At 44.0% G+C, this 23,981-nt stretch overlaps 1 protein-coding gene and 1 pseudogene across 2 annotated transcripts in view; both read left to right on the top strand.

The window, feature by feature from the left end:
• The window catches only part of unc5b (unc-5 netrin receptor B), a 59,641-nt gene extending 36,956 nt beyond the window's left edge, over window positions 1-22,685 (top strand). The window contains exons 2-17 of one of the 2 annotated variants that reach the window (XM_015347035.2): window positions 874-1,095; window positions 1,841-1,984; window positions 2,637-2,740; window positions 4,362-4,542; window positions 5,050-5,217; window positions 5,417-5,581; window positions 6,115-6,147; window positions 8,483-8,677; window positions 10,158-10,505; window positions 11,001-11,088; window positions 12,361-12,529; window positions 13,140-13,373; window positions 14,636-14,785; window positions 17,661-17,825; window positions 18,273-18,451; window positions 18,687-22,685. In XM_015347035.2, coding sequence (XP_015202521.1) covers window positions 874-1,095; window positions 1,841-1,984; window positions 2,637-2,740; window positions 4,362-4,542; window positions 5,050-5,217; window positions 5,417-5,581; window positions 6,115-6,147; window positions 8,483-8,677; window positions 10,158-10,505; window positions 11,001-11,088; window positions 12,361-12,529; window positions 13,140-13,373; window positions 14,636-14,785; window positions 17,661-17,825; window positions 18,273-18,451; window positions 18,687-18,852 — 2,711 coding nt within the window. In that variant the 3' untranslated portion in view covers window positions 18,853-22,685. The remainder of the gene's footprint in view (window positions 1-873; window positions 1,096-1,840; window positions 1,985-2,636; window positions 2,741-4,361; window positions 4,543-5,049; window positions 5,218-5,416; window positions 5,582-6,114; window positions 6,148-8,482; window positions 8,678-10,157; window positions 10,506-11,000; window positions 11,089-12,360; window positions 12,530-13,139; window positions 13,374-14,635; window positions 14,786-17,660; window positions 17,826-18,272; window positions 18,452-18,686) is intronic. The other variant, XM_015347036.2, reaches the window with a different exon arrangement.
• Window positions 15,090-15,207, top strand: LOC138238467 (5S ribosomal RNA; annotated as a pseudogene).
• Window positions 22,686-23,981: the final 1,296 nt, after the last annotated feature.

Below are 23,981 nucleotides of genomic sequence, written 5' to 3'. Positions count from 1 at the left end.
GGGGAATCTCAGAGACAGAGGAGTGGAATGAGCAGTAGACAAACACTCCTCACAGTTTTTCCATTTTTCCAGTGGTGAGCTGAGTCTCATCTAATGTAAGATAGGCCACTAGGCTCTTATCCTCTAGTGACTTTGGAAAACTTTATCGGAATGCAATACAAGCGGGGCTAGAGCTAGGCTGGTCTGTCTCTGTGAGTACTCCTCAGCATCTCTTGTGAGCTGTATAATGCACAGTGCACTGTTCTTGGTTAGGTGATGTTGGTCAAACACCAAAACCATTTGAGAAGCTCACTACAAAGACAGGGCCCATGCTTTGTTGGTCTTTTCTGAAATGGCAAGACATTTCAGTCCTGTTGTGACTGAATTATCTCATGTGTCCTCCAGGTCACATTTATTGGTATATAGACACTTTCCTGGTACAGAAAAATGGTTCTTTACAATCTATTCCTCTGTCTTTTACTGGACCGTAATAAAACAAATTGATTTCTTTTCTATAGTGAAGATTCTGTCTGGTTCTCTTTTGAACCCATTAGCACAATGTGTAGCGACAGTCCTAACATGTGGATACTAATGAACAACAGTGTTTCTTGCCCTTTCTTTGAACCTGTTTATGTGTTTATGCTAAGTGCACAGCTGACCTGCGTAAGTGTGGTTTATGCTATGATTGTGTTGCTGAAAAGATGTGAAGAAGGAAGTACTGTCTGTGCTAAGAGAAAGTCATGAGCTGTGCTGGAGATGTGCGGAAGGTGACATTATCCGAGGCTCGAAATAGTGGCCTAGGTTGGCTTGCAGCAGTGGCCGCGCTGGCTGTTGCACCCTGTGAATCGAATTTGCAGAGTAGTCTTAACGTCCATGTATCTGTCTGTCTCCCAGGTAGTGATTACAGCGAGGTGCTGCCGGATTCCTTCCCCTCTGCCCCCGCAGAGCCTCTGCCGGTGTTCCAGCAGGAGCCAGAAGATGCCTACATCGTCAAAAACAAGCCAGTGGACCTCCGCTGCCGTGCCACGCCTGCCACACAGATCTACTTCAAGTGCAACGGCGAGTGGGTCAACCAGAACGACCACGTGACCCGCGAGAGCCTGGACCAGATCACAGGTACGGACACTGGCTCCCTCCGTCATTACTGCGACGCAACAGATTACTCCAACACTGTAAATACACCTTTAATAAGAGAAAAGTGCCTGTATATCATTACCGATATATATAGTACTTTCCATTCCAAAGGATCTCAAAGCACTTTAAATATTTGAAGGAGATCCTCTTCATCCATCAGCCAGGGTGACACGTAGCACCAGTCCCACCACACAGCACATCAGGAGAGAAAGTGAGAAATCACCTGACTGGTTGCATTTAAGAGGAAATTTAGGGAAACTGGATTTTACAGGCCCAGAGTGCGTTTTAGCCAGGAGACCAGGGATCTTTAATGACCAAGAGGTCAGTTCCTTTATATAACTGACCACTTTGGCCTCATCCAAAGGAGAGCACCTTTTAAGGGCAAAGTGTCCGCAGTCAACATACTGGTAATTGGTTTAGAAATTCTGGTGCAGATGGAAGGGTGACATTTTTTTACCTTTTGTTTTCCAAATTTGTTTATTAAATGTATAAATCCATAGGTTGCTTTAAAATGTCTACTTACTGTGCCCAGAGATTGTAAATTATTTTGTATAAGTGTATATACTCAGATAACATTGTGCACCCTTCAATAGTTCTATTACAGAGGAAACCTCTCGATTTAACAGGCTTGTTGTGTGCCTGCTCATGCTCAATATTCTGTAGCATTCTGTCCTTTTTTTTCTGGAGTTAAAGTGTCTGTTCTGCTGTGGCCTTTCCTCTCTGTCAGGGCTGGTGGTGAGAGAGGTGGATATCTCTGTGTCCAGAACGCAGGTGGAGGAGCTGTTTGGGCTGGAGGATTATTGGTGCCAGTGTGTGGCCTGGAGCTCTGCGGGCACCACCAAGAGCACACGGGCGTATGTGCGCATTGCCTGTGAGTCTGTCTGACAGTCTGTCTGTTGGTTGCTGACTATATGTTTAACTGCATCGACCTACCACTCTGTATCTCCAGACTCCATCTTTTCTATATTTGACACAGAACAATCCTTCAGGTATGGTTTATGCTCTGCTGTCTGTCAGTCAATGAATATTGCCATACAAACCAAATTAATCTTTACAATTGCATTGATCTGTTTGCCTTCACCTCGCTGAAGAGTATTTTCCAGTGGGCAACCAGAGAAATCCTTCACCCACATTCAGAAGAGATTTCCTCATTCTGAAGACAGAGTAGTGATTCCCATTTCATGTGCAGTAATCGGTTTATGTTGAATTCATTCAGTAATTATCTCCCTATTCTGCTGTGTTCATTGACCAGAAACTATAATGAAACATGTTAAAATTACAATAGGAAAAAATGGTAATTCCTCGATAGATTTAGTTGGTGGCAAGCCTATTTTACACAGTTCCTCAATTCTAAAGATTACAGTAAAGCACCGAAGTCCGCTGTCTGTGGTTGTGTAGATGGCTTTATTGTCCCTTCTCTTTATCTGTAAAAAACGTTCTCTGCGTCTGCTTCACTCCCTCCCTCACTGAGGCTCCATCGTTTTCTCTCCCTGCCTTGCCCTGCTCTCTGTCGCCTCCTGTAGACCTGCGGAAGAACTTCGAGCAGGAGCCGCTGGGGAAGGAGGTGCCCCTGGAGGACCAGGTGCTACTGCAGTGTCGCCCACCAGAAGGCATTCCCGCCGCTGAGGTACTTGTTGAAGCCTTGCGGCTTCTGCTGTATGATTTTAAAAATCCCCGCTGACCTTTTTGTTTCCTTCCCCCCTCTTTCATGTGAAACTCTAAATGCCCCCACATCATTACTTGACTGTGTCTTGCTCAAAGAAATTAGTTATGTTGCCATAACTTTACACTAGAGGAAAGACTGATTGCTTTGTTACCTGACTCAGTTTTGTCCCTCATTTTGTTAATTGGTATCACACTTGCGAAGGCAATACGTCGATTTTACTGCATGCTCAATGACACGCCCTTTATCAATAGAGGCTGGGACAGGAGCTGCTGTCCTGCTGTGTCGCAGTGTCAAGCACTGTGTGTGTGTGTGTGCGTGTCATTGTGTGTATCTGAGTTCATGTGTGCATGAGTGTAGAAGAGTGTCTACGTGTTGTTGCATGTGTATGTGTGTATGTCTCGGTGTGAGGACTGGCTGAGTGAGTTAATTAGAAAGGCATTAGGCATAATGACAGAGAAATGCCTTCCTCTGCTGCAGACAGATTACCTGGCACAGTGCCCTTTAAAGATGGAGAGCTGTACTCCAGAGAGCACGCACCCAAATATACTAGGGGATGGAAAGATAAAGGGATTTTGTAGCTGGTATTTATTGCCTTCTGGTTTGCATTTATGCACATTTTAAAGGAATGGTGAATAGGATGCTCTGATAGCCTGTGACTGCATATTGCCCTAAACTAGAAAGGCTTAGAGACAATCAGATCTGGTTTTCTGGTTTATGTTAGCTGGATTATTTGTAGTCATGTAGGATACAAGTATAATACAATTTTATGAATGATATAATGTGTTTGCAGTTAGGGATTGCACTAGAGCAGGAGTGTGGTTTGAAAATGGCCATTTCAGATAAAACATTTTGTGATTTTGCATGACTCAGGTGAACCAGACCACCCCACCCTCTCAAAAAGCCATAAACAGTGGCCATTATTATTAAGTATTCTTTAGCATTTCATAGGATCATTTTTAATGGAATACCATTTAGAAAACCAACTTTTTTAAAAGCTTTCTCTTTGGGGCATTCCTACGTTTTAAATAATTCTGTTATGTAATGTTTTTTTAAAGATCTCCAGTGCTTCGCATTTCATGTTGTACCCACAATTTCCCTTTATTGGATAATAAAGTATTCTATTGTCTGTGTGTGCCCACGCTTGTGTGTTTGTTTGGGGAGGTTTTTAAGGATGTGTGTAATTAGACTGTCCTTCAGCATTTTAAAGAGGCGCCACAGTGAGAAGTGCTCTCAGCTCAGTGGGCCCTTTTGCTGAATTAGTTTAAATGAGTTTAAATAAATGAATAGTGAGTATTTCCTGCTGACAGGAGGAGAGCTGAGAGAGCAGGACGCGACCACAGGGTTCTGGTAGGGGACATGGCCCTGCATCAGCTGGACATTAGGAGACCTGGGTCTTACAACACTGTTTGCTATCCTTTAATTCCTTCTTTCTTAAAATAATGTTTCCTTAAATTTTTTTTGCCTCTTTCACTTTAAAAGCTGTTCATGAGAGAACCCAGGCCAAGAACAGCACAAGGTCGTGTTTATTTGGATTTTTATGGCCCAACCCTGGCCATTTCTGTGTCTCTCTGTCTCCATGCAGGTGGAGTGGCTGAAGAACGAGGACCCTATTGATCCGTCCATGGATTCTAACTTCTTGATCACTATCGATCACAACTTGATCATCAGGCAGGCGCGGCTGTCCGATACGGCCAATTATACATGTGTGGCGCGCAACGTCGTGGCCAAGCGCCGCAGTACCACAGCCACTGTCGTTGTATATGGTAGGCTGGACTCCACTCCATCAAACCTGATGCCACTGTAGCTATCCAACCCACGCATTACTGATCAGTGCAGCTCTGCCATTTTTATTCAGGGATGCCTACAGACCTTCCCTCTAAGGCCATAGGCCTGCTGATGCTGAAACCATATTGCTGTATACCCCTGACTCAATATCGGCCCCACAACTAGCAATCCTGACCCAATTCCTCCTTCACAGTACCAGATGATAGACCTAGACCTTTCTTTTTTAAAAAAGCAAGGCTTTGAAGTAAGAACCGGTGCCAGCATGACTCCCGAGAGCAACTTGCAGCCAACAGACCCACATATCTGCTCCCTCTCTCCATCTCCCTCTCGCTCTGTCTGAGTCTCTGTCTGCCCGTCTGACTCGGTGTGTCTGATATCATGTTTATTAAAAGACCTTTAACAACATCATGGTGTTTCGCTGAGATGAAAGCCCGTCTGGCCCGGCCTGTGTTTCTGAGTGCCTCCACGCCTGTCTGTCCTTCCAGTGAACGGGGGCTGGTCAACATGGACGGAGTGGTCTCCCTGCAACGCCCGGTGCGGGAGGGGCTGGCAGAGGCGCACGCGCACCTGCACCAACCCCGCTCCCCTGAATGGGGGAGCCTTCTGTGACGGGGCCCCCTTCCATCGCATTTCCTGCACCACCCTGTGCCCAGGTTAGTACCCCGCTGCCAGCGGTGCAACCCCGCTGTGCAGGTACTGTGTGCCCACCATCCCAGCCACGCCTTGAGCTGGCGGGGTTAGGGGGGGGGGGGAATCACTCGGCGGCACCGTACAGCAGGTGGGCGCGCGCGTCTCGGAGCGCTTTGTAGAAACGGCGGCTCACAGGAAGTGCCCTCTGTCTGGGTCTTGCAGTGGATGGAGGCTGGACCGAGTGGACAAAGTGGTCGGCCTGCAGCACGGAGTGCACGCACTGGCGCAGCCGGGAGTGCCAGGCACCCGCGCCGCGTAACGGGGGCCGCGACTGCAGCGGCGTGCTGCTGGAGAACAAGAACTGCACCGACGGGCTCTGCATGCACAGTGAGTGATGCCCCTCTGGGCAGGTGGGGGCCGGCAGTGGGGCAGCACTGCGGTTTAGGGGTTGTTGTTAGCAAGTGAATGATGTTGCTAATGCTGTCAATGAACTTCAGGCTTCCTGATGTTCACAAATGCTCCGAGACAGCTAGGAAGCAAGGAATAAAGCAGTAATTGCCCTCAAAACTTTACACACATCTTTTACATAGTAGTATGTTACTTTTACTTCCCAAATTACATTGTCTGTCTGATCCAGTGATGCTCTGTTGCATTGTAATTGATCTAATGAGATAACAACTGGAGAGTGTCCAAATCGTAATGAAATCATGGATTAGTTTCACTTTAGGTTCTCCAGGCTGAGCAGTGTGATAGTTATCGGATCATTAAACTAATAAATTGTAATTAATATGTTTTTATTAAAATATCGCAAACTTCATTTTTTTCTTGTTTTTTCTTTTAACATCTTACATATTTGGTTTTAACTTCATTGCCTGATTTTTTTCCACTGGTCTCATTTTATTGTTTTTTCTTTCAAACAGATAAAAAGCTTTTTGTTGAACATAAAATCCATCGTAAGTTTTCATTTCATTTTCATTTTGTGTCTGTTCTGTTACTAATCACTCAATGTGTGTGCACTCACTACCTCGATGGGTGAGAGAGGGGGTATAAACGGTGACATTAAACTGAAGAGTACATCATGTGAAGGATATTAGGCTAAAGACCTGATTGTGCAGTTCACACAGTTCACTGTTATTGATTAAGGGCATGACCAGTGTGCTCTTCTCAGTGCTGTTCTGCCATGAATCTCCTGCTTAGCGAATGGCTCCCCCTGGTGGCAACACCCAGTCATGCGACTTTTCACCACAGGCTCATTGGCCAATAAGGATAATAACACTTTGCATTTTTGCATTTATACAGTCGTTTCATCCAGAAACATCACATTACAGTTAGGACCTATTTCATCCACTACTGCAGTGTAGCATCCACATAGGTGACAAAATGCAGCCATTATGTGCCAGCAGCAGTTGGTATAGAGTGTGGTGTGTCTGCAATGTAATTGTTCTCCCTATGTTATACTGTCATTTTTTACCTGATGCCAAGAAGCTAGATCCCCTTATGTACTGCAGAACCGACTGCTGTAATATATCCACCCATCCATTTTCTAAATTCATCATTTTCTGCTGTCCCTGACTGCTGCAAAGCTTGTCTTCCATTATATCTCCCATAATGTTCTCACAGGTCATCTAGTATGTTTAGAGCAGTTTAGCAGTTTCTCCTCTTTTGATGTGCTGACTTCAGCACTGACATTAAAATACAAAGCGGCATTGAATACCATTGAATACATTGACTCTGCCATATGATTCCGCAAAACCAAAGTTCTCCTTCTCATCCGTCACTAACTTCTGTATTCACAAGAAAGAGCTGGATTATTAGATCCCTAGATCAGTTATCTACGAGCAACCAAATGGGCTAGATGTGATGAATGGCTCTCGTTTGTAATGTTTCTTTTGTTCTCAGTCTTGCCCGAAGACTGAAGTCTGTGCGTGACTGGTGAGATATACTCAGTTTAAGACGAAGTCCATGAAGCCAGTGTGACAGAGAATTGTGCTTTTAGGAATACAGACTGTGGCGTCAGTCCCTCAAGGCTGGTTACTGTCACGTTCACTTTTAAAATCACTTTTTCATTTTGCCAAATGGATAGATGTTTGCACAGTGGTTTAGGATTTCTTGTCTGCAAATGCCTCAATTTGAAATATATATGTATTTTTAGTAGTAGTAGATATTATGATGGTGATCACGATGGTGATGTTAACAAACCTATTAGCTCAGTTTTTCCATGAATGCACAACAGTTCCAGCGTGAGTGTCTTGTACTTTTCCATGGCCCTGGCCTCCTGAACTGACAGACGGTGTTTCAGATAAATCCTACTTTAGCTGTTGCTCACTGCTAATTATCTGTGTTGTGACAATAGGCACTGTCCTCACCAGGAGGCGGATCTTTATGCTGGGAATCTGTCTTCGTGATAAATAAAAACTTGTGACCTCGTTAGAGTAAGGCTGTTAACGATGATGGCCTGGCTAAATTCCACCTGAGGCTGTACATTCTGACCTTCCTTAGGTTCCTCCTTAATTCCATTAGTGAGCCGATTTCTCAGTTCTGCTGTCACATAAAGGCTACTGCCATCACCTTAGAAATTAAACATACACTAGACTCAACAAATTGTTGCATATAATGTGCTTTGGGATCTTTTGAGATGAAAAGTATTGTACACATGTTATTTTTATTTATTTTTTGTCTCTACATTATTGTATGTTAAGTACACAAGAATGGTTATAAACAAGGGGAGTCCATTTGGATCATCTACTTTGTTTTTTGTTCTTTAGCTAATTGATCTAAGGATCTTATCCAGCCAATTCTCAAAGAAAACCAAGGTTTCAGCTTCAACAGCAGTGCTGGGTACCTTGTTCCATATGTTCCCAACCCTTTGTGTAACAAATTGCCCAGGTTCTCTTTTTAAAAAGCACTTCCACTTACTTTTAGCTTCTGGCTTGTATTTTACTGTTGGTTTTGAGATTTTCTGCCATTGTGCTTGAAATCTAGCTGTAGAAGCCAGGGACCATTCTCCCTGGGGGATAGAGCTCTTTTTGTCAATGCACTGAGTGTGTGTGCATGTATTACTATCACTGTGCCCAGAGTAAATGTTCGCCCAAAGATATGAACTCATGATAGAAGATGTAACTATATTCGCACAATATATTTGTTTTCAAACCTGAATTTTCACTCAGTGTGGAGTAAATACATTGTGGGAAGTCTCCACAAATGTAGGAAGACAAACTTGTTTGTAAGGTACAGGAACATGCAATGAGATACAAGTTACCGGGCTCTGTCTCTCTCTGCTGTCCACAGCTGTCGAGGCCTCAGGGGATGTGGCATTGTACGCTGGCCTGGTAGTGGCCATACTCCTCTCGTTTGTGATCCTGATGGTGGTGGGCGTGGTCGTATACCGGCGCCACTGCCGCGACTTTGACACTGACATCACAGACTCCTCTGCCGCGCTCACTGCTGGGTTCCACCCCATCAACTACAAGCCTCCGCGGCAAGGTCAGTGTCAGTCAGTGCTCTGGGGCTCCTGCCCCTCTGCTGCCTTCGTGGGCAGGGATACTGTCAGAATATACCCTCTATACTTCCTGATCTATAAGCTTTAACTTTCAGGTTAACATAAAATGCCATTTTTAGCCCTTGTTCGATATTCAGTAAAGATACTATTTATCCTACAGTGTCTCACACGGTGCTATTTCTCCACCTCTCTCCACACTGCTATTTCTCCACCCTGTGAGGTCAGACTGTTTGAGCATGGGAAGATGAGACAGTGACTGTCTCTTCTTTCTCTTCAGTACTGTAGCTTCCCCTTATGTCCTCATATAGATTTTCCTACAGTTTACTTCCATCTTCAATCTCAAAGGGATTTCTCTAACTGGCCTAATTATTGATACTGTTAAAACAAGTCCCTATATTGGGTGACAACCTATCAGGTGGACTCAGTACTCATGTGTGACCTCTACACCTATAGAGCCAACCAGCTTACCATGAGTGTAGGTATATACCTCAGGCACAATTATAGTTCACTATGTCTCATCCTGCCTCATCCTTTGCAGATACACTACCCCAACATCTCCTTTCTGTCCTGTATCTTCTCCCTCTGTGAAACAGTGTTCATTGTAGGACATTGGTCTTCAGCTCTACAGAGCTGCAGTGCGGCGTTTTAATTTGCCTCCTGGGTAGTGTGCAGTGCCGAGTTCACAACTGCACAACTCTTCTCACTCCTGTGCGGGATATAATTGCCAATTAGCAGCTCAGAGCAAAGGAGTCAAAACTGAGCTGTCCTAGAGCATCTATATAGAAAAACATCACAGTACGGAATTAACAGCTTTCTTTTGGAGTGTGTTTCATATTTTAGCTCATGTGAATGTAGCCTGTGTAGATCTGGGGGAGGTGTAAGTTATGACTATACCAGAGATAATAGAGCTGCTAGAAAGAATGATACCACTCTGAAAGTTACTTAATTCTGTTCCCAGAAATTGAGCTTCTGATAAGAATTGCCTTCATGGCCATGACACTACATGCTGACACGCATCCAGCTGAGTGGGAATTTATGACCTGTGCTTAGTCACACAATAAGGTTTACCTTCCTATAAAACAGTCTTATCCTGCTTGCATTCTGTTCTGTGATGGAGGACAATAATTCTCTCAGACCCCCCCAAAACAATGTAACCTGGCCTTGTGGGCTACAGTGTGGAGCAGGACAGTGGGGAGATTCCAGAAACATACTGTACTCTCGGTTACAGGAATGGTACAGCACTGTTTCCCTTGTAATCCTGCACTTTTGGTACATTGTCCCACTTGGTTTGGTTCTCTTTGGTCTAATGGAGTAAAGTTCATAGCTGCAACAGTTTGAATTAACTGCTCTTTTCATTCAGATACCCACTCATCTTTCCCCTCCCCACTCGCATTGATATCTCATAGCTTCACATATTTGAGTCTGCGTCTCATAAACAGTAATCCCTCTCTCTCTCAATGACAGATAACCCCCAGCTCCTTCATCCCTCTGCCCCCCCTGACCTGACAGCCACAGCCGGCTCATACCGGGGGCCGATGTACTCCCTGCAGGACTCTGCTGACAAGATCCCCATGACCACCTCGCCCCTGCTGGATCCCCTCCCCAGCCTCAAGATCAAGGTGTACAACTCCTCCACGCTGTCCTCGCTGGAGCTGCCCAATGGGAGCGGGCTGCAGGACGGCGAGACTCTGAACATGAAAGGCCAGGGCCTGGGGCCAACCCCCTACAGCCACACCCTGCCGCGTGAGCCGGGACACAGCGCTAGTGCCACTCTGGGCTGCCTTGGCGGGAGGCTGACCATCCCAAACACAGGTTAGTGCTCACAGAAGGATGTCTAGGTTATCTAGAGTAAGTGTGCTGTGTACGTGTTCCACTGGGCTCTATCTCGTTTTGCGGCCCAGATGTCGCCTGTCTGTTCCCGGCATTAGTCAGCCAGGCCTCTCTTGGATTCCAGTGAAACAGCTACTGGAGTGACCTACACTGACGCCGCTGAGAGACGCACCACTCTGACTCACAGTATACTGTGAGGCGCTATAGTTTTCAGGGTGTCAAAAGGTGAATGGGAGCTGGGCCGGTTGTAGGTTATGGTTCTCCCTGTGCATAGTGAGAGTCTTACCTGTAAAGCAGATTCCTAAAAAAGCAATTAGCAATTCCAGATTGGGTGAGAATCTCAGAAAAATAACTGCTGATTCCAGATATTATGTGTCACCCTACTTGAAGGCAACATGAATTATATAATTATAATATAATAATAATTTTCTGATGAACTCTTTTTTTTGTCCTTTCTTGTTTTTTTCTCTCCACTAGGGGTCAGTTTGTTGGTCCCTCCAGGAACAATTCCACAGGGGAAATTCTATGAAATGTACCTCATCATCAACAAGTGGGAAAATACCATGTGAGTACCACAGCACCCCACCCACGCACCCCCACCTGCACTAACACAGCACATTGACAGATGTGCGTGAAGTCTTCTCTGGGATTCTGGGACAACAGGCAGCACCTTCCTGGCACTCAGCCCTCCTCAGTCTTTTATGGGCTGCAGAGGTCACATTTGGAGCATCTAATCTCATAGGAAACCTAATCCATGAAAATGTTAAATTTATTTTAGTGCTAATATTCTGGTGGCTGGTTGTTTTGGTATAATTGGTGTGTGGAGTGATCAAATATGGCTTTATGATACTGCATGGAGCACACTGCTGATTCCACAGCTGGTTTGCATGAGGCAAATACTTCTAATATTTTACTGGGCCTGGTTTGTCAAAGTCAGTATAATGTTTGCTAATGAATAAGGCACATTTTGTGGAAACTTACTGTATTTTACATTTTTTTCCAAGAAATTCTTTTTTTTCCCCGAATATGCATATTATATTGATGAGGACAAAATTGAAATTTTCAACTGTGCGTGAACTGTTTGTGAAAAAATGGGAAAGAGATCAACATTGAAATATTCAGGACAGGCTATAAAAGCATGTACTAAACTTGCTATACAATGGCAAATGTTGACTTTACTTTAATTACACTAATGTAAACCCTTCACCAACTTGGACACTTGAGCAGTTTGTACATGTAGGGCAGCAGCCTTATCACCTGGCAACTCTCATCCCACTAAAGCTCAGCAGGTATAAATCTGCTGTACCACAATGGAAGATCTCCAGGGAAAAATTAAGGTTCCTGCTGAAAGCGGTGTTAGTGGAGGCAGTAGGGGGCGCTCACCCTGCGATCTGTGAGAGTCCTAATGCCCCAGTGTAGTGACAGGGACACTGTGTTGTAAAAAGGATGAGATGTAAAACCGAGGTCCTGACTCTCTGTGGTCATTAAAAATCTCAGGGTGTTTCTTGAAAAGAGTAGGGGTGTAATTCCGGTGTCCTGGCCAAATTTCCGATTGGCCTTTACCGATCATGACCTCCTAATAATCCCCATCTATGAATTGGCTTCATCACTCTGTTCTCCTCCCCACTAATAGCTGGTGTGTGGTGAGTGTACTGGTGAACAATGGCTGCGATCACATCATCCTGGTGGGGCTACACATCGGTGGTGGTGGAGGGGAGTCCCCATTACCTGTAAAGCACTTTGAGTGGAGTGTCCAGAAAAGCATTATGTGAGTGTAAGGAGTCATGATTATTTTAGTTCAGTGCCCTGTATCTGATGATGCCCTCTGTGCCTTCAGACTGCCCTCGGATGGCACCCAGACGGTGCTGAGCCCAGCGGTGACCTGCGGTCCGACCAGCATGCTGCTGTGCCGCCCTGTGCTTCTGACTGTCCCGCACTGTGCTGACCTGGATAGCTCAGACTGGACCCTGCAGCTCAAGACTCAGTGCCACCAGGGCACATGGGAGGTGAGGGACCCAGATAGCATTCCTGTCTGTGTTTGGACTGCATGGCTGCTGCACCCTTATTAAAGTTTACTGTTGGTCCATGTAGAAGAAAGAGTAGTATTGCACAGTAATAGCCTTGTAGAGCGTATAGGGTAAAGTGTATTTCAGACGGTGGGAATCTGTGGCAATCTGGGGTATATGGTGTTTATATGGTAAAAAGTGGAAAAACTACAAAAATCCCATTTTGGCCTGGTGTATGCCAGTGTGTGGTGTGATCAATATGCTGAGTGTATGAGGCCCTATATTTGCATTTGGTCTATCAGGAGTAAATAATATACTGTGAGTAGAATATTCTGTATAATCCGGTTTTTAAACGATTTTTCTGACTCTTGTTGCGTGAATTTGTCATTTGTATAATTATTTCCAGGTTCTATGAATTCTCAGGATATTTTATATATTTATATATATATTTATATTTATAAGTCCTAGATGAGTGTGTTTCTAGGGTTAGGGGTGCTGAATGGACATTGATGGTAGAGTGAGAACCTCTCTATAAAAGCATGATGTCCGAGATTTATTTATCAGTGTGTTTCAAGCATTCAGGCGTGTGTTTGGCTGTGTTTCTGTGCAGGAGGTGGTGACTCTGGGAGAGGAGAACCTGTCCACGCCCTGTTACTGCCAGCTGGAGTCGCGGTGCTGCCACGTGTTACTGGACCAGCTGGGCACCTACAGCCTGGTTGGGCAGTCCGGCTCACACCCGGCCTCCAAGCGCCTGCAGCTTGCCCTCTTCGCCCCCATGCCCTCTCTGTCGCTCGACTACAGCCTCCGGATCTACTGCACTCAGGACACCCCTCACGCTCTCAAGGCAAGGCTGCCGGGGGATTGGCAGGGCTTCTGGCTGCAGAGCACAGCTTGATTTTCAGGGGGGTTTTTGGAGGCCGTTATACAATTTTAATGTTGGAAGCTCTAGCAGGAGACAATGTCTCAAGGGAGAATAGAATTCAAACATTTTACTCACTAGAAAGCATTTTGGAAGATGAGATGAGTTTCTTAGAGTTAGAAAAGCAACTTTTACACTATTATTTTATTCTGCCACTTATTCTGCCACTCTGTCTGTATTTTTGGTCCCAGTCCGCCTTTCTTCCAGAATCTCTCCACACCTTGTTAATTTTCTTCACACTCACCTTTTTTGTATGTTTCTGTTACCCTGTCTTTTGCCTTTCTCTGACACCTCTTAAACCTCTTACAACCCTATACTGTGAGACAAAAAGACGATTACACACCTAAAAAGAAGATACAGGAGGAACATGGTCAAGCTATTGCCAAACTCATTACCAATAATACACTCTGCAAACGAGATGAGATGCTGTTGATTGAATTAACACCTTGGTCTGCTGCAATGTTATCAGCTTGTCTGCTGCTGGGGCTTGTTAGTCAATTAGCTGAGAGGGCTGCTAATGAGCCATAGCACTGCGTTCCTTTTCCCCCTTGTTCAGATCATGAAACAGAGACAGAAATAAGAGCTCTGTTGCAGAGCAGTTTCAGACATTTCGGGTTTTACAAGCTGGAGGGGCTGTCTGACGCATGCTTGTTGTGTTATTTTGTATATGTGTGCTCGGAAAGACAGGAACTCTTTGAAATGAAGTTAAAAACCTGTGTGAAAATATTTAATTTTTACTACATTGTTAGTTTTAAAACAGCCAGGGACTCACACTGCCAATTAATAGTAGTCTTACTTCCACTCTTAAATGGAAAGAAAAGCAGGCAAAGCAAGAGAGTCTGTCACCCAGATTCCAACAGACTGTAAAGATGGAATATTTGTATGTTTTTTCAGCACAGTTAAGTTTAGAGTCTAAAGTGTCTCTGTTATTTGTTTTAAAAACAACTCTGTTGCCATGACAAGATTGACCTACTTTTGCCAAAGCAATTAAACAACAGTAATCAAAGAAAAATGAGCCACACAAACACACATTGACACCCCCCTCACACATCCTACCTCGGTCTGCTTCCTCTTCACAGTCGCAGCAACAGCAGTAACTCGCTTCAGGAGGTGGGGGAATTGGAGCATAATGTGCCTCTGAGTAGGAGTGGAGCTTACAGTGCTTCTTTTTCCTTCTCCCGCTGCAGGAGGTGGTGGAGTTAGAGCGCAGTCTGGGGGGCTGCCTACTGGAGGAGCCCAAGCCACTGCTGTTCAAAGACAGCTACCATAACCTGCGGCTGTCCATCCACGACATCCCTCACTCCCACTGGAGGAGCAAACTGCTTGCCAAGTACCAGGTAAGGGACGGTTCAAGGTCTGACAAATGGAAAATGAAATTCAATGTTGGTAAGTGCAAAGGGCCCACACTGGGTAGTAGGAACATAAACTATCCATGTTGTACAGGTGCTGTTACTATATAGAAAGCTTCATATTAGGGATCTGGGCATTTATTTAGATAAACAGTGGGCAGAAGCAATTAAGCTTGTGTATATAACAAAAAGTGTAGAATCTAAATCCAGAGAAGTTATGCTTAAGCTCTAAAATGCTCTATTCAAACCTCTTGTACAATGCCGTGTTAGATTTTGGTCACCACAAAAAAGATACTACAATATACCACCCTGAATACACCCAATCTTGTCTGATCTTGGAAGCTAAGCAGGGTCAGGCCTGGTTAGTACTTGGATGGGAGACCGCCTGGGAATACCAGGTGCTGTAAGCTTTAGGGGCAGAGCTATGGCTATGGCCACACAGTGGCTAAGGATTTGTGCCTCTGGCTGGAAGGTTGCTGGTTCAAATCCCGCGGCTGGCAGAGGAATCCTACTCTGTTGGGCCCCTGAGCAAGACCCCCTAACCCCAGCTGCTCCAGGGGCGCTGTATAAATTGCTGACCCTGTGCTCTGGCCCCAAGCTTCTCTCTCCCCTGTGTGTGTGTCTCATGGAGACCAAGCTGGGGTATGTGAAAAGATAGATTCTACTAAAGCAAGAAATTGTGTATGGCTAATAAAGTATCTTTATCTTATCTTATAGGCTTAGAAAACCTTTCTGATCAGAGCAACAAAACAGCAACAGCTGCAGCTCCTGATTGCAGACTGTTTCTATTTAAGTCACAACCAATCTGAGCTGTTGCAGCTCCTGAATCCACCTCCTAAGCTCAGTAACAGTCCCCTATTTTACCTGAGAGCCCCTGCTCACAGCTGGGACACCACTCTGCTGTAGCTGAATGACCGTGTGGAAATTTCTTCTCATATGAAATGTTTTTCTATTACAAAGGCATGCAAAGGCTTGCAGAGAATGCTTTCTAAACCACCAGAGATCTAGTTCCTCAGATCCACATTGTGCTTTCAGTTGTGTGCAGTGTGAGGTGTGGTGGGAGGAGCAGGGAGTGTGTCTGCAGAGAAGGAGCGAACCAGCACAAATTAATCCACTGCAATTCATCAAAAGAGGCTCTGATCTGATTATGGGTTTAAAAATAAAAAAAGGCAACAAGAGATTTGTTTTTCATTTCACTCCAGCCAGTGAGTATATTAAACAAAGCACAGAGACGAGGGAATGCAGCTATAGAGATTTCACCCTGCAAAGAAAGAGCATTCCTGGAGGAGAGATTTCAGAGTGAGGATTAGTTTGAAATTCCGCACTCACTGAGCAATATTCTCTATCGCCTTACTGCAGTTTTTATTTAGTATGGGTAAGAATGAGAGATTACTGCTGTGCTTTAATATAATTGCATCCAATTATTCTCAGTAATTTTCTTTCTTTAGTTTAGAGTTTTAAGAACAGTTACACATGTGAGGTGCCCATTTGGCCCGTCAAGTAGCTAAGTGATCCAAGGATCTCATCCAGCCATTTCTTGAAAGTAGACAGGGTATTGGCTGCAATATCATCACTGGCCAGCTTGTCCCATCCTTCCACAGGGGTGTGAGAGCCATCTGCACAAAGATAAGCCTCCTGTTCTCATTTATGAAACAAACGAACAAGTAAAGGTTTATTCCATGCTGAAAAGAGAAGAAAAGAAACTCAGCATTTTGGCTGTGGTGCCTTCTTCAGTTGTCCACACCCGAAGTAGGCTCCAGAACCGAAACGTTGCGTCTCTTTTCATCATGGAATAAACCTTTACTTGTTTCTTTGCCGCCTACGCATGCTGACACAGCCACCCTCTTGAACTCATTTATGAGAGTCTGTCTCTATAAGGAACCATTTACAATGGAAATGTGGCTTATGGGAGAGCATTACTGTAGGTGGAATTCTCGTGAAGGCATAACCCTCCTGTGCTGCAGTGTCCTTAGAGCAGCAGAGCAATGCAGAATGCTTTGCTGGGATAGGGCACCCTGAGTTAAGAAACAGGATTCTACAGTTCTAGAACACAGTACTGGTCTGGATATAGTACGATTGAAGCAAATAAATATTGCCATTTTGTCTATGGTAAAGCTATTACTTAGTGTATGGAAGTTACGTCACCTTCAGAAAATATATTGTCATGAAATTGTTTCACTTTTATTAAAACATATAGTTTATTGGTATATTTTCCTTTTCCTCCACCCTTTCAAGTTTCACTCCAGTCTTTCTTCAGGCTCCTCCCTCTCCCATTGAACTGTTGTGTGGAGAATTGTTATGTTTTTCTACATTGATATTATTATAAAAATATTTATGTTTTGGCTGAGAAGTTATCTCAAATGATCTATACATGGAAAATAAAATGGTTATAAAACAGTTGTGCTGTGAATTTCATGCTTAGTAGTGGAGCAATGAAGATTCATGCTTTCTAGCCCTCCTCTACCTCAGCTGTTTTCTTTCAGTATTGAATTGTTTTCATTCCATATCTCAAAATGAATGTTCTCTCATTTGCACTCTAGAACACTCTGCACTCTAGAACTCTTACTATAAAAATACACAATACATAAAATAATGAATTTCTCCAATGCCACATCCTTACAGAATGTACTTATCATGGCCCAGCAGGACAGACTGAACTACTGTAACGAAATAAAATTTTTTTTTACAAATATGAAAAAGGTTTGGTGTTCAGTCACTGATTTATTTCCTACTGAAGCCTTCTTATATATCGTACAAGATGGCGCATGGATATGCAGATACTGACTGCATTGTGCTTCGATACAGATGTGCAGCTCGCGCAGAATCCCCATTACCATGTGTCATCTTTCCTTCCCTCCTTTAGGAGATCCCTTTCTATCACATTTGGAGCGGCAGCCAGCGCACGCTGCACTGTACCTTCAGTCTGGAACGGAGCAGTCTGGCTGTCTCGGAGCTTACCTGCAAGATCTGTGTGCGCCAGGTGGAAGGGGAGGGGCAGATTTTCCAGTTGCACACTTCCTTGCAGGAGGTAATATTCCACTGCGCTGCGGGGTCCGGGGGGACAGACCAAGCAGGCGCACTCGCACACTGCAGAAACTCAGATGGACAAGGAGTGAGGCGCCGTTCACATTTGCACAGGAACTTATTCCCTCTGTTTCATTGCAAAATTAGATTTCATCTCGGTAGGCAACTGAGAAAACCGGCAGGCAAGAAAATAACAGCTGCACTTGGAAAAGGGTGGGATTCACAATAAATAAGAAAATAATCCTAAAAGCTGGGGGGAGCAGGAGTGACAGGAGTCCTGTGGGCAGGAGACAGGGAGAGAGAAATAGAGGAAGATACATGTGCTGATGCACACAAATGAAAGAGATAAACAGAAGTCTTCAACTCTGCATCTTTACCTTTGACAAACATCTCAAAATGGGTGTTCTGTAAAACTTCCCCGAGTAACATGCATCTCTGTTTGTCCTCCAAGGACGTGACTCCTTTCAATCCGTTCCCAGTGGCTGGGGGCTGTGTGCCTTCCACTCAGGTGGGCCCCTACGCCTTCAGACTACCTGCCTCCATTCGCAACAAGATTTGTGCCAGCCTGGATGCCCCCAGTGCCCGTGGCAGTGACTGGAGACTTCTGGCTCACCGACTAGGCTTTGACAGGTACTGCCAAATGGAATTCAAAAAGTCAGGCAAGCGCTCTCTCTGTAATAGTGCGTAGTGGGTAAATGAACTTCTTTGTGACTCTGACACAATGTTGATTTTTTACTGAATGTATTGTATTATTTTTCTTTCCATCAGACTCTTTCTATTGTCATTTTTATTAACTTTTCTTTCTAAACCTCACTGAAGCACAGTCATTCGTAAGCATTCACCCCTCTTTCTGTCTCTCTTGCAGGTATCTGAATTATTTTGCCACAAAGCCAAGCCCAACGGGCGTGCTGCTGGACCTGTGGGAGGCGTGTCACCATGACGACGCCGACCTGAACTCGCTGGCCAGCGCGCTGGAAGAGATGGGCAAGAGTGAGGTGCTGGTCGTCATGGCAACCGAGGGTGACTGTTAAGCAGGCGGGCGAGACTGCAAGCACAAACGGGGCGCCGTGAGCTCACAAACCTTGAGGACCACGCTCCACGTGTGTCCCCCAGAAACTCCACATGTGGCACTCTGCACCCATTGAAGTGAGAGCTCCCCATTACCGATTCAGTGCACAGCAACCCTCATCATCTTGCACAGGCCCGCCTGAGGCCTATCACAGACAGGACGCTCTGGCCAGGTCTCTCAGGGATTTCGCAGTGCAGTGTTATTTGCATCAGGTACCATCGCACAGAATGGCAGAGCTGGGCTGTGCACAGACTGTGCCGTACCCCACAGCGAAGCCTGTGCCTGCGTGTCAGTGGACTTCTTCGATTCGCCTGATCGACTCTGCTGCTTTAGGGGGGTGGGGGAATTTGATCAGGGGGCAGGGGGTGTGTGTAGGGGTGTGGGGATGCTGCCTGCTTGTTTGTGTGATTGTGCCCCACAGGGAGCTTGATTCCCTTTTATTGCCTTAGAATCTTTCGCCAGGTCACTCCAGTATGGATCCAGTACACCAGATCAGTGGGTGGGTTTGGACAAAGAATCCCAGGGGAGCCTGAATGATATGTTTTTTTTTAGTAACAGTCTGGACTGTTTGTCATATTTTTTTTTTTATTTTTTATTTTGAACTCCTCCTGTTTGCAGTACAGTGCTGACACATTGTTGAGGCCCTTCTAGAGGCACACAGTATATAAGAATAGTAATAATTCAACTGTCTTGGTGACAGACTCAATATCCAGGTATAACAATTGGATCATCTGGATCTTTCTCACTTCTCTCCCTTTCCCTCTGCATCTTTACATCATTTTGCAAAATAAGCTACACACAGCTTCAATACCATTAAGAGTTTCCTAGGAAACGCACTTTTTAAGTTATTATCCATATTTTTGGATTTTGTGTTTTATTCTCACATTATGTTGGAGTCAGTGGTTGTTAGTGGGCTCTAGTCTGATATTTGGTGCTGGGAGGATGCATAGCCCGTTGCAGCAGGAGATTGGGGTGTAGACTGGACTGACTGCACTGCTATTCTGCTGGGGCTGGAGCTCAGTGTCCGTCATCTTGCAGATTGGCAGTACTCACTGTGGATTCCTATTGCGTATCAGTTTAGCTCCATTCCATTTTTTTCTGAGTCGGGTTAGCTGGGGTAACAAACTCATGTATGTTCCTTTAAAGTTATAGGAAAGCTAAGAATGGGTCTGCTACTATGCAACGGGCATCTTAAAATCTTATAAATGACTGGAACTTGCAGAAGAAAATTTCTGGATTAAATACTTACAGGTTTATTTTTTGGCAAAATGTAATCCCATTTTTTCTGAAGGTAACGTGAAAGTTCAAAAATAGAAAGTTAACACAGATATGGAAAAAAGAGATGCCATTTCTGAAATCTTCTTTTGTAAAATTGTTTTATTTCATGGTACAGAACTTTGCAGTGGAGCAAAAACCTTTTGAGAACTTTCTTGCACATTTTGTCATTTGTTTTCATGACAGTGGAGATAATGGAAAGAAATTGATGAGATTTTAAAGCACAATTGGCACCTCTAAAGGTAGCAGGAAGGGAGAAACGTCCTGTGTAAAATGCTCCAGTGTAAAAGGCTCAGGGCTTTGTTAGACTAATGTTCATGGACACTGCTTGCTGAGCTAGGTGTAGTTCTGATCACATTGCACCATCCTGGTCCTGATAGGAGATGGCACTCACCCTGAAGAGGGATCAGATCGGATGATTCGGTCAAAAAGGGGATGTGCAGCCAGTGAAGGACCCTCATCAGGGCAGTGGGATGTCCCACTTCTTTATAGTTTGGGGTCCTGTCTGAACACAGCTCAGCCAAACACATCATTACATCATCCACACTTGGTCTTCACAATGGGCTAATTGTTACGGATTTGTGAAATCTGTCCAGAAAAGAGTAACAAAGGTTAAAACACCCCAAGTGCAAACTTTAATCACCTTGTTTATAGCAATGAATGTTACTAAACAAATGGTATCGACATAATTGTTACTTTTATCACAATCTCCAGGTCCAGTGTTTAATGAATACTGCCTGAAACTCACCCCTACCACCCTCTTTATAATTTAAAGATGTACAGTATGATATATATATATACACTGCAAAGCTGGTCAGGATACAGTCTGGCCTCTAGGAGGTCATGTGCCCTCCTCATACACAGCTAAAACTGGTCCAGAAATGGTTGTTGGACAGTCAAATTGGCCAGTTGTTGGATACAGATGGCTATCTGCAGGGTGATCTCCCAATAGATAAGAAAGCCCCACTTCCCTCTGTGAGGTGAAGAACATGTCTTTACCTTCTGTGGTCTGGCAGTTTTGACTTGTGGTCACCAAGTCTTGTGGTTTACGCTGGGTGATGACTGACAGCTGTTTGACACTGTTAAACTGCTGTAATTAACAGCATGTAATCGTATTGGCACACTGGCATGAGAAGTGGCATTGGAAAAAGACATGAAAAATTTCCAGATTCAAGCAAAAAAAATATTTCACTCATATGTGCATCACAAATGGGACACTTTCTATTTTTTGGCTTTTTTCACACTTGTTGCCTGTACTCTAAACACATCTGGAATAAGAGAGACCAGTTCTGGTGCTACTGTGTGTCTTCATTCAGTGTGCACAACTTTTTCCATGCTGGCAATTTAATATTGCAAATCAACAGGTCTTTCCTAATTATCTGTAGGGAGTATTTATAAGGTAAAGCATATAATTCTAGTGGTCAACATTACGCTACTCTTGAGTTGTCTGTGAACAGGATGAGCCAGTGCTGGCCCAACACATTAAGTACCTGCAGGCAGAGATAGGCAGTCCTGCCAGCCTGTACCATTTCCCCCAGTGTGTCAGAGGCACAAATCTTCACTATGTTCTGTACTAGATTTTACAGCTCTATCACTGAGCCCAGGATCACCATCACTATTATATGAATTTCATATCATTACTGTTATTATGATTACTTTTTATCACTTTTATTTTTCTAACTATTGGGGGAAAAGTGTTTAACTCTTGAAAAAGAAAAACCAAAACTTAAGCAGTATCTTTCGACTTTCACAACCATGAATAACCATGAGTGTGTATGTTTTTTTTTCTATGTACAAGTACTATGCAAGTACAAATTAAATGCGCATTGTAGGACTTTTCTTGCCTGTTCAGAGGGGAAGTATGTATTTTTAAAAGAGAAAGCAGGTGATGCATTGGTCTGTTCCAACTGCTGCTGTGAGTAAGGCTTAGTCTTGACCTGGAAAGAAGAGTCAATAACATAAGGACTGGCCTGTAAGTGCAATGCGATCCCTAGATAGTTTTGATATTGATAGTGCTGAGCTCCATGTGCATTTGAGAGAGCCTCAGTGGTCTTGTCCAGCCTTGCCGTTCATGCAGAAACAAAGCAGCAACAGACATCCTTACCTTCCTAAGTTTTATACCAATGTGCAATTATGGCAAGCATTTAGTTGGACTAAAACAAGATCTTTAATATTGCAGACTTAAACATTTTTAATTTCACCAAAACATTGTATTTCTTTATGCAGAAATCTGGATAGGTGATACACCATGAAGCTGCAACATAACTATTTTCCATTTGCTTTTTCAAGAGAAAAATATTTATTTCCCTCCTGTGCTTCATTTACCTGTATGTAATCTGATCTTTTTGACACCTGTAAGCAATAGAATATGCTAGATGCAGCCGACGCCTCTTTTTAAAACAAACAATAAAGTGTTTCTTTAATTCTGTAAAAATGACCAATTGTAAATAAATGTCTAGCCTTCTTACTGTAACAAAATAATTTTTATGCAATAAATTATATTTCCTAGTTTAACAAGAATCCCTTGGCTCCTGTGATATCTTGTAAGTGAGTTTCTAATAGGGAGGAGGATGGGGTCACATGACCATTCAGTAAAGAGCTGGTCAGATAGACACGGAGGACCCGTGTCTCGATTCTGGATAACTGACGTTTTGAAGCATGCTACACTCCACAGCAGGGAGAAACAACATTGCAATGCAATATAGCAGCACAGCAGTGCTCTCACATGGGAACTAAGGAAAATAATTCAGATTCGGAAACTTGTTAGAACCGTAACTATTAGTGTGAGAAAGAGACCCTGGGGAATATTCACAAAGCATTATCCAACATGGTAAGTTTGTTGTCCTTTATTGAAAAATTAAAAGCTTGCTCCTAATGTTACAACATAAAGGACACACCAGAATCCCCTATGAAGGTAATTAGCATCTTGAAATATTTATGTAGCACTTCACAACATCCTATGTTAGTGTATTATTAGGTGAAAGCACATTGAAGCAGTGGCCTTGAATATGCTTTCATGGGTGTTTCTGTGATACAACAATATTCACACAAGTGCTCTTAAATTCTTGTCTACTCCTTTACTCCGGCTCATAAGTGACATTCTTTACACAGATTCCCAACTGGAATGGGAGGGAACAGGATGGAGGCTGGTTGACCCTCAATCAGTGCCCAGATCATTTCACAGAGCCGCACTTTTGAAATAATCAATGGCTCTGTGACATGACACTAGCTGCCGATTGTTAATGCATAGAAACTAGAGGCTTGTCTTGCACTGGTGCATTTGATGTTGCAGTACAGCCTGATTGGCAGTACCAGGAGAGGAGGCAGCCAGCCTGGCAGGGAGAGCCTGGCAGTGGGGAGTGTTTGCAGTAATGAGTTGACATGCTTGAGAAACAACAGCATAATTAATTACCTTCATCACTGGGGACAAAATTGTACTAATGCATTATTAATGTGCAACAAATGGATTTTTTGTATACCAATCAGTCACAGAGCTTCATACCTGCCAAAGTGGAAAGACTAAGAAAAGAGGTTTGTTTGTTTGGCTAGTTTTAAGGTCATTTGTTAAACGCAATTGGAATTATGACACCAATGACAAAAGACTGTACGTTTTAGACTATGGAGTGTACTGTACTTTACCTAGTCCCTGAATCCAGCAGCTGTAAGAGTGACTCTGCTGCTCCCGTGGTGAGTTTAAAGCAAAGGACTTGCAGTTTTATATGACAGTGAACTGCAAAAGGTTGCAATCTGTGTAACAACAGATATGGTCAATTAGAACTTGCCCCCTGGAGTAAAATGACCTATTTTCACTTAAAT

The sequence above is a fragment of the Lepisosteus oculatus genome, chromosome 4, assembly GCF_040954835.1.
Source record: "Lepisosteus oculatus isolate fLepOcu1 chromosome 4, fLepOcu1.hap2, whole genome shotgun sequence".
NCBI classification, from domain to species: Eukaryota; Metazoa; Chordata; class Actinopteri; order Semionotiformes; family Lepisosteidae; genus Lepisosteus; species Lepisosteus oculatus.
Note: the sequence above shows the minus strand (reverse complement) of the source record. Positions and strands in the feature narration are given on the sequence as shown.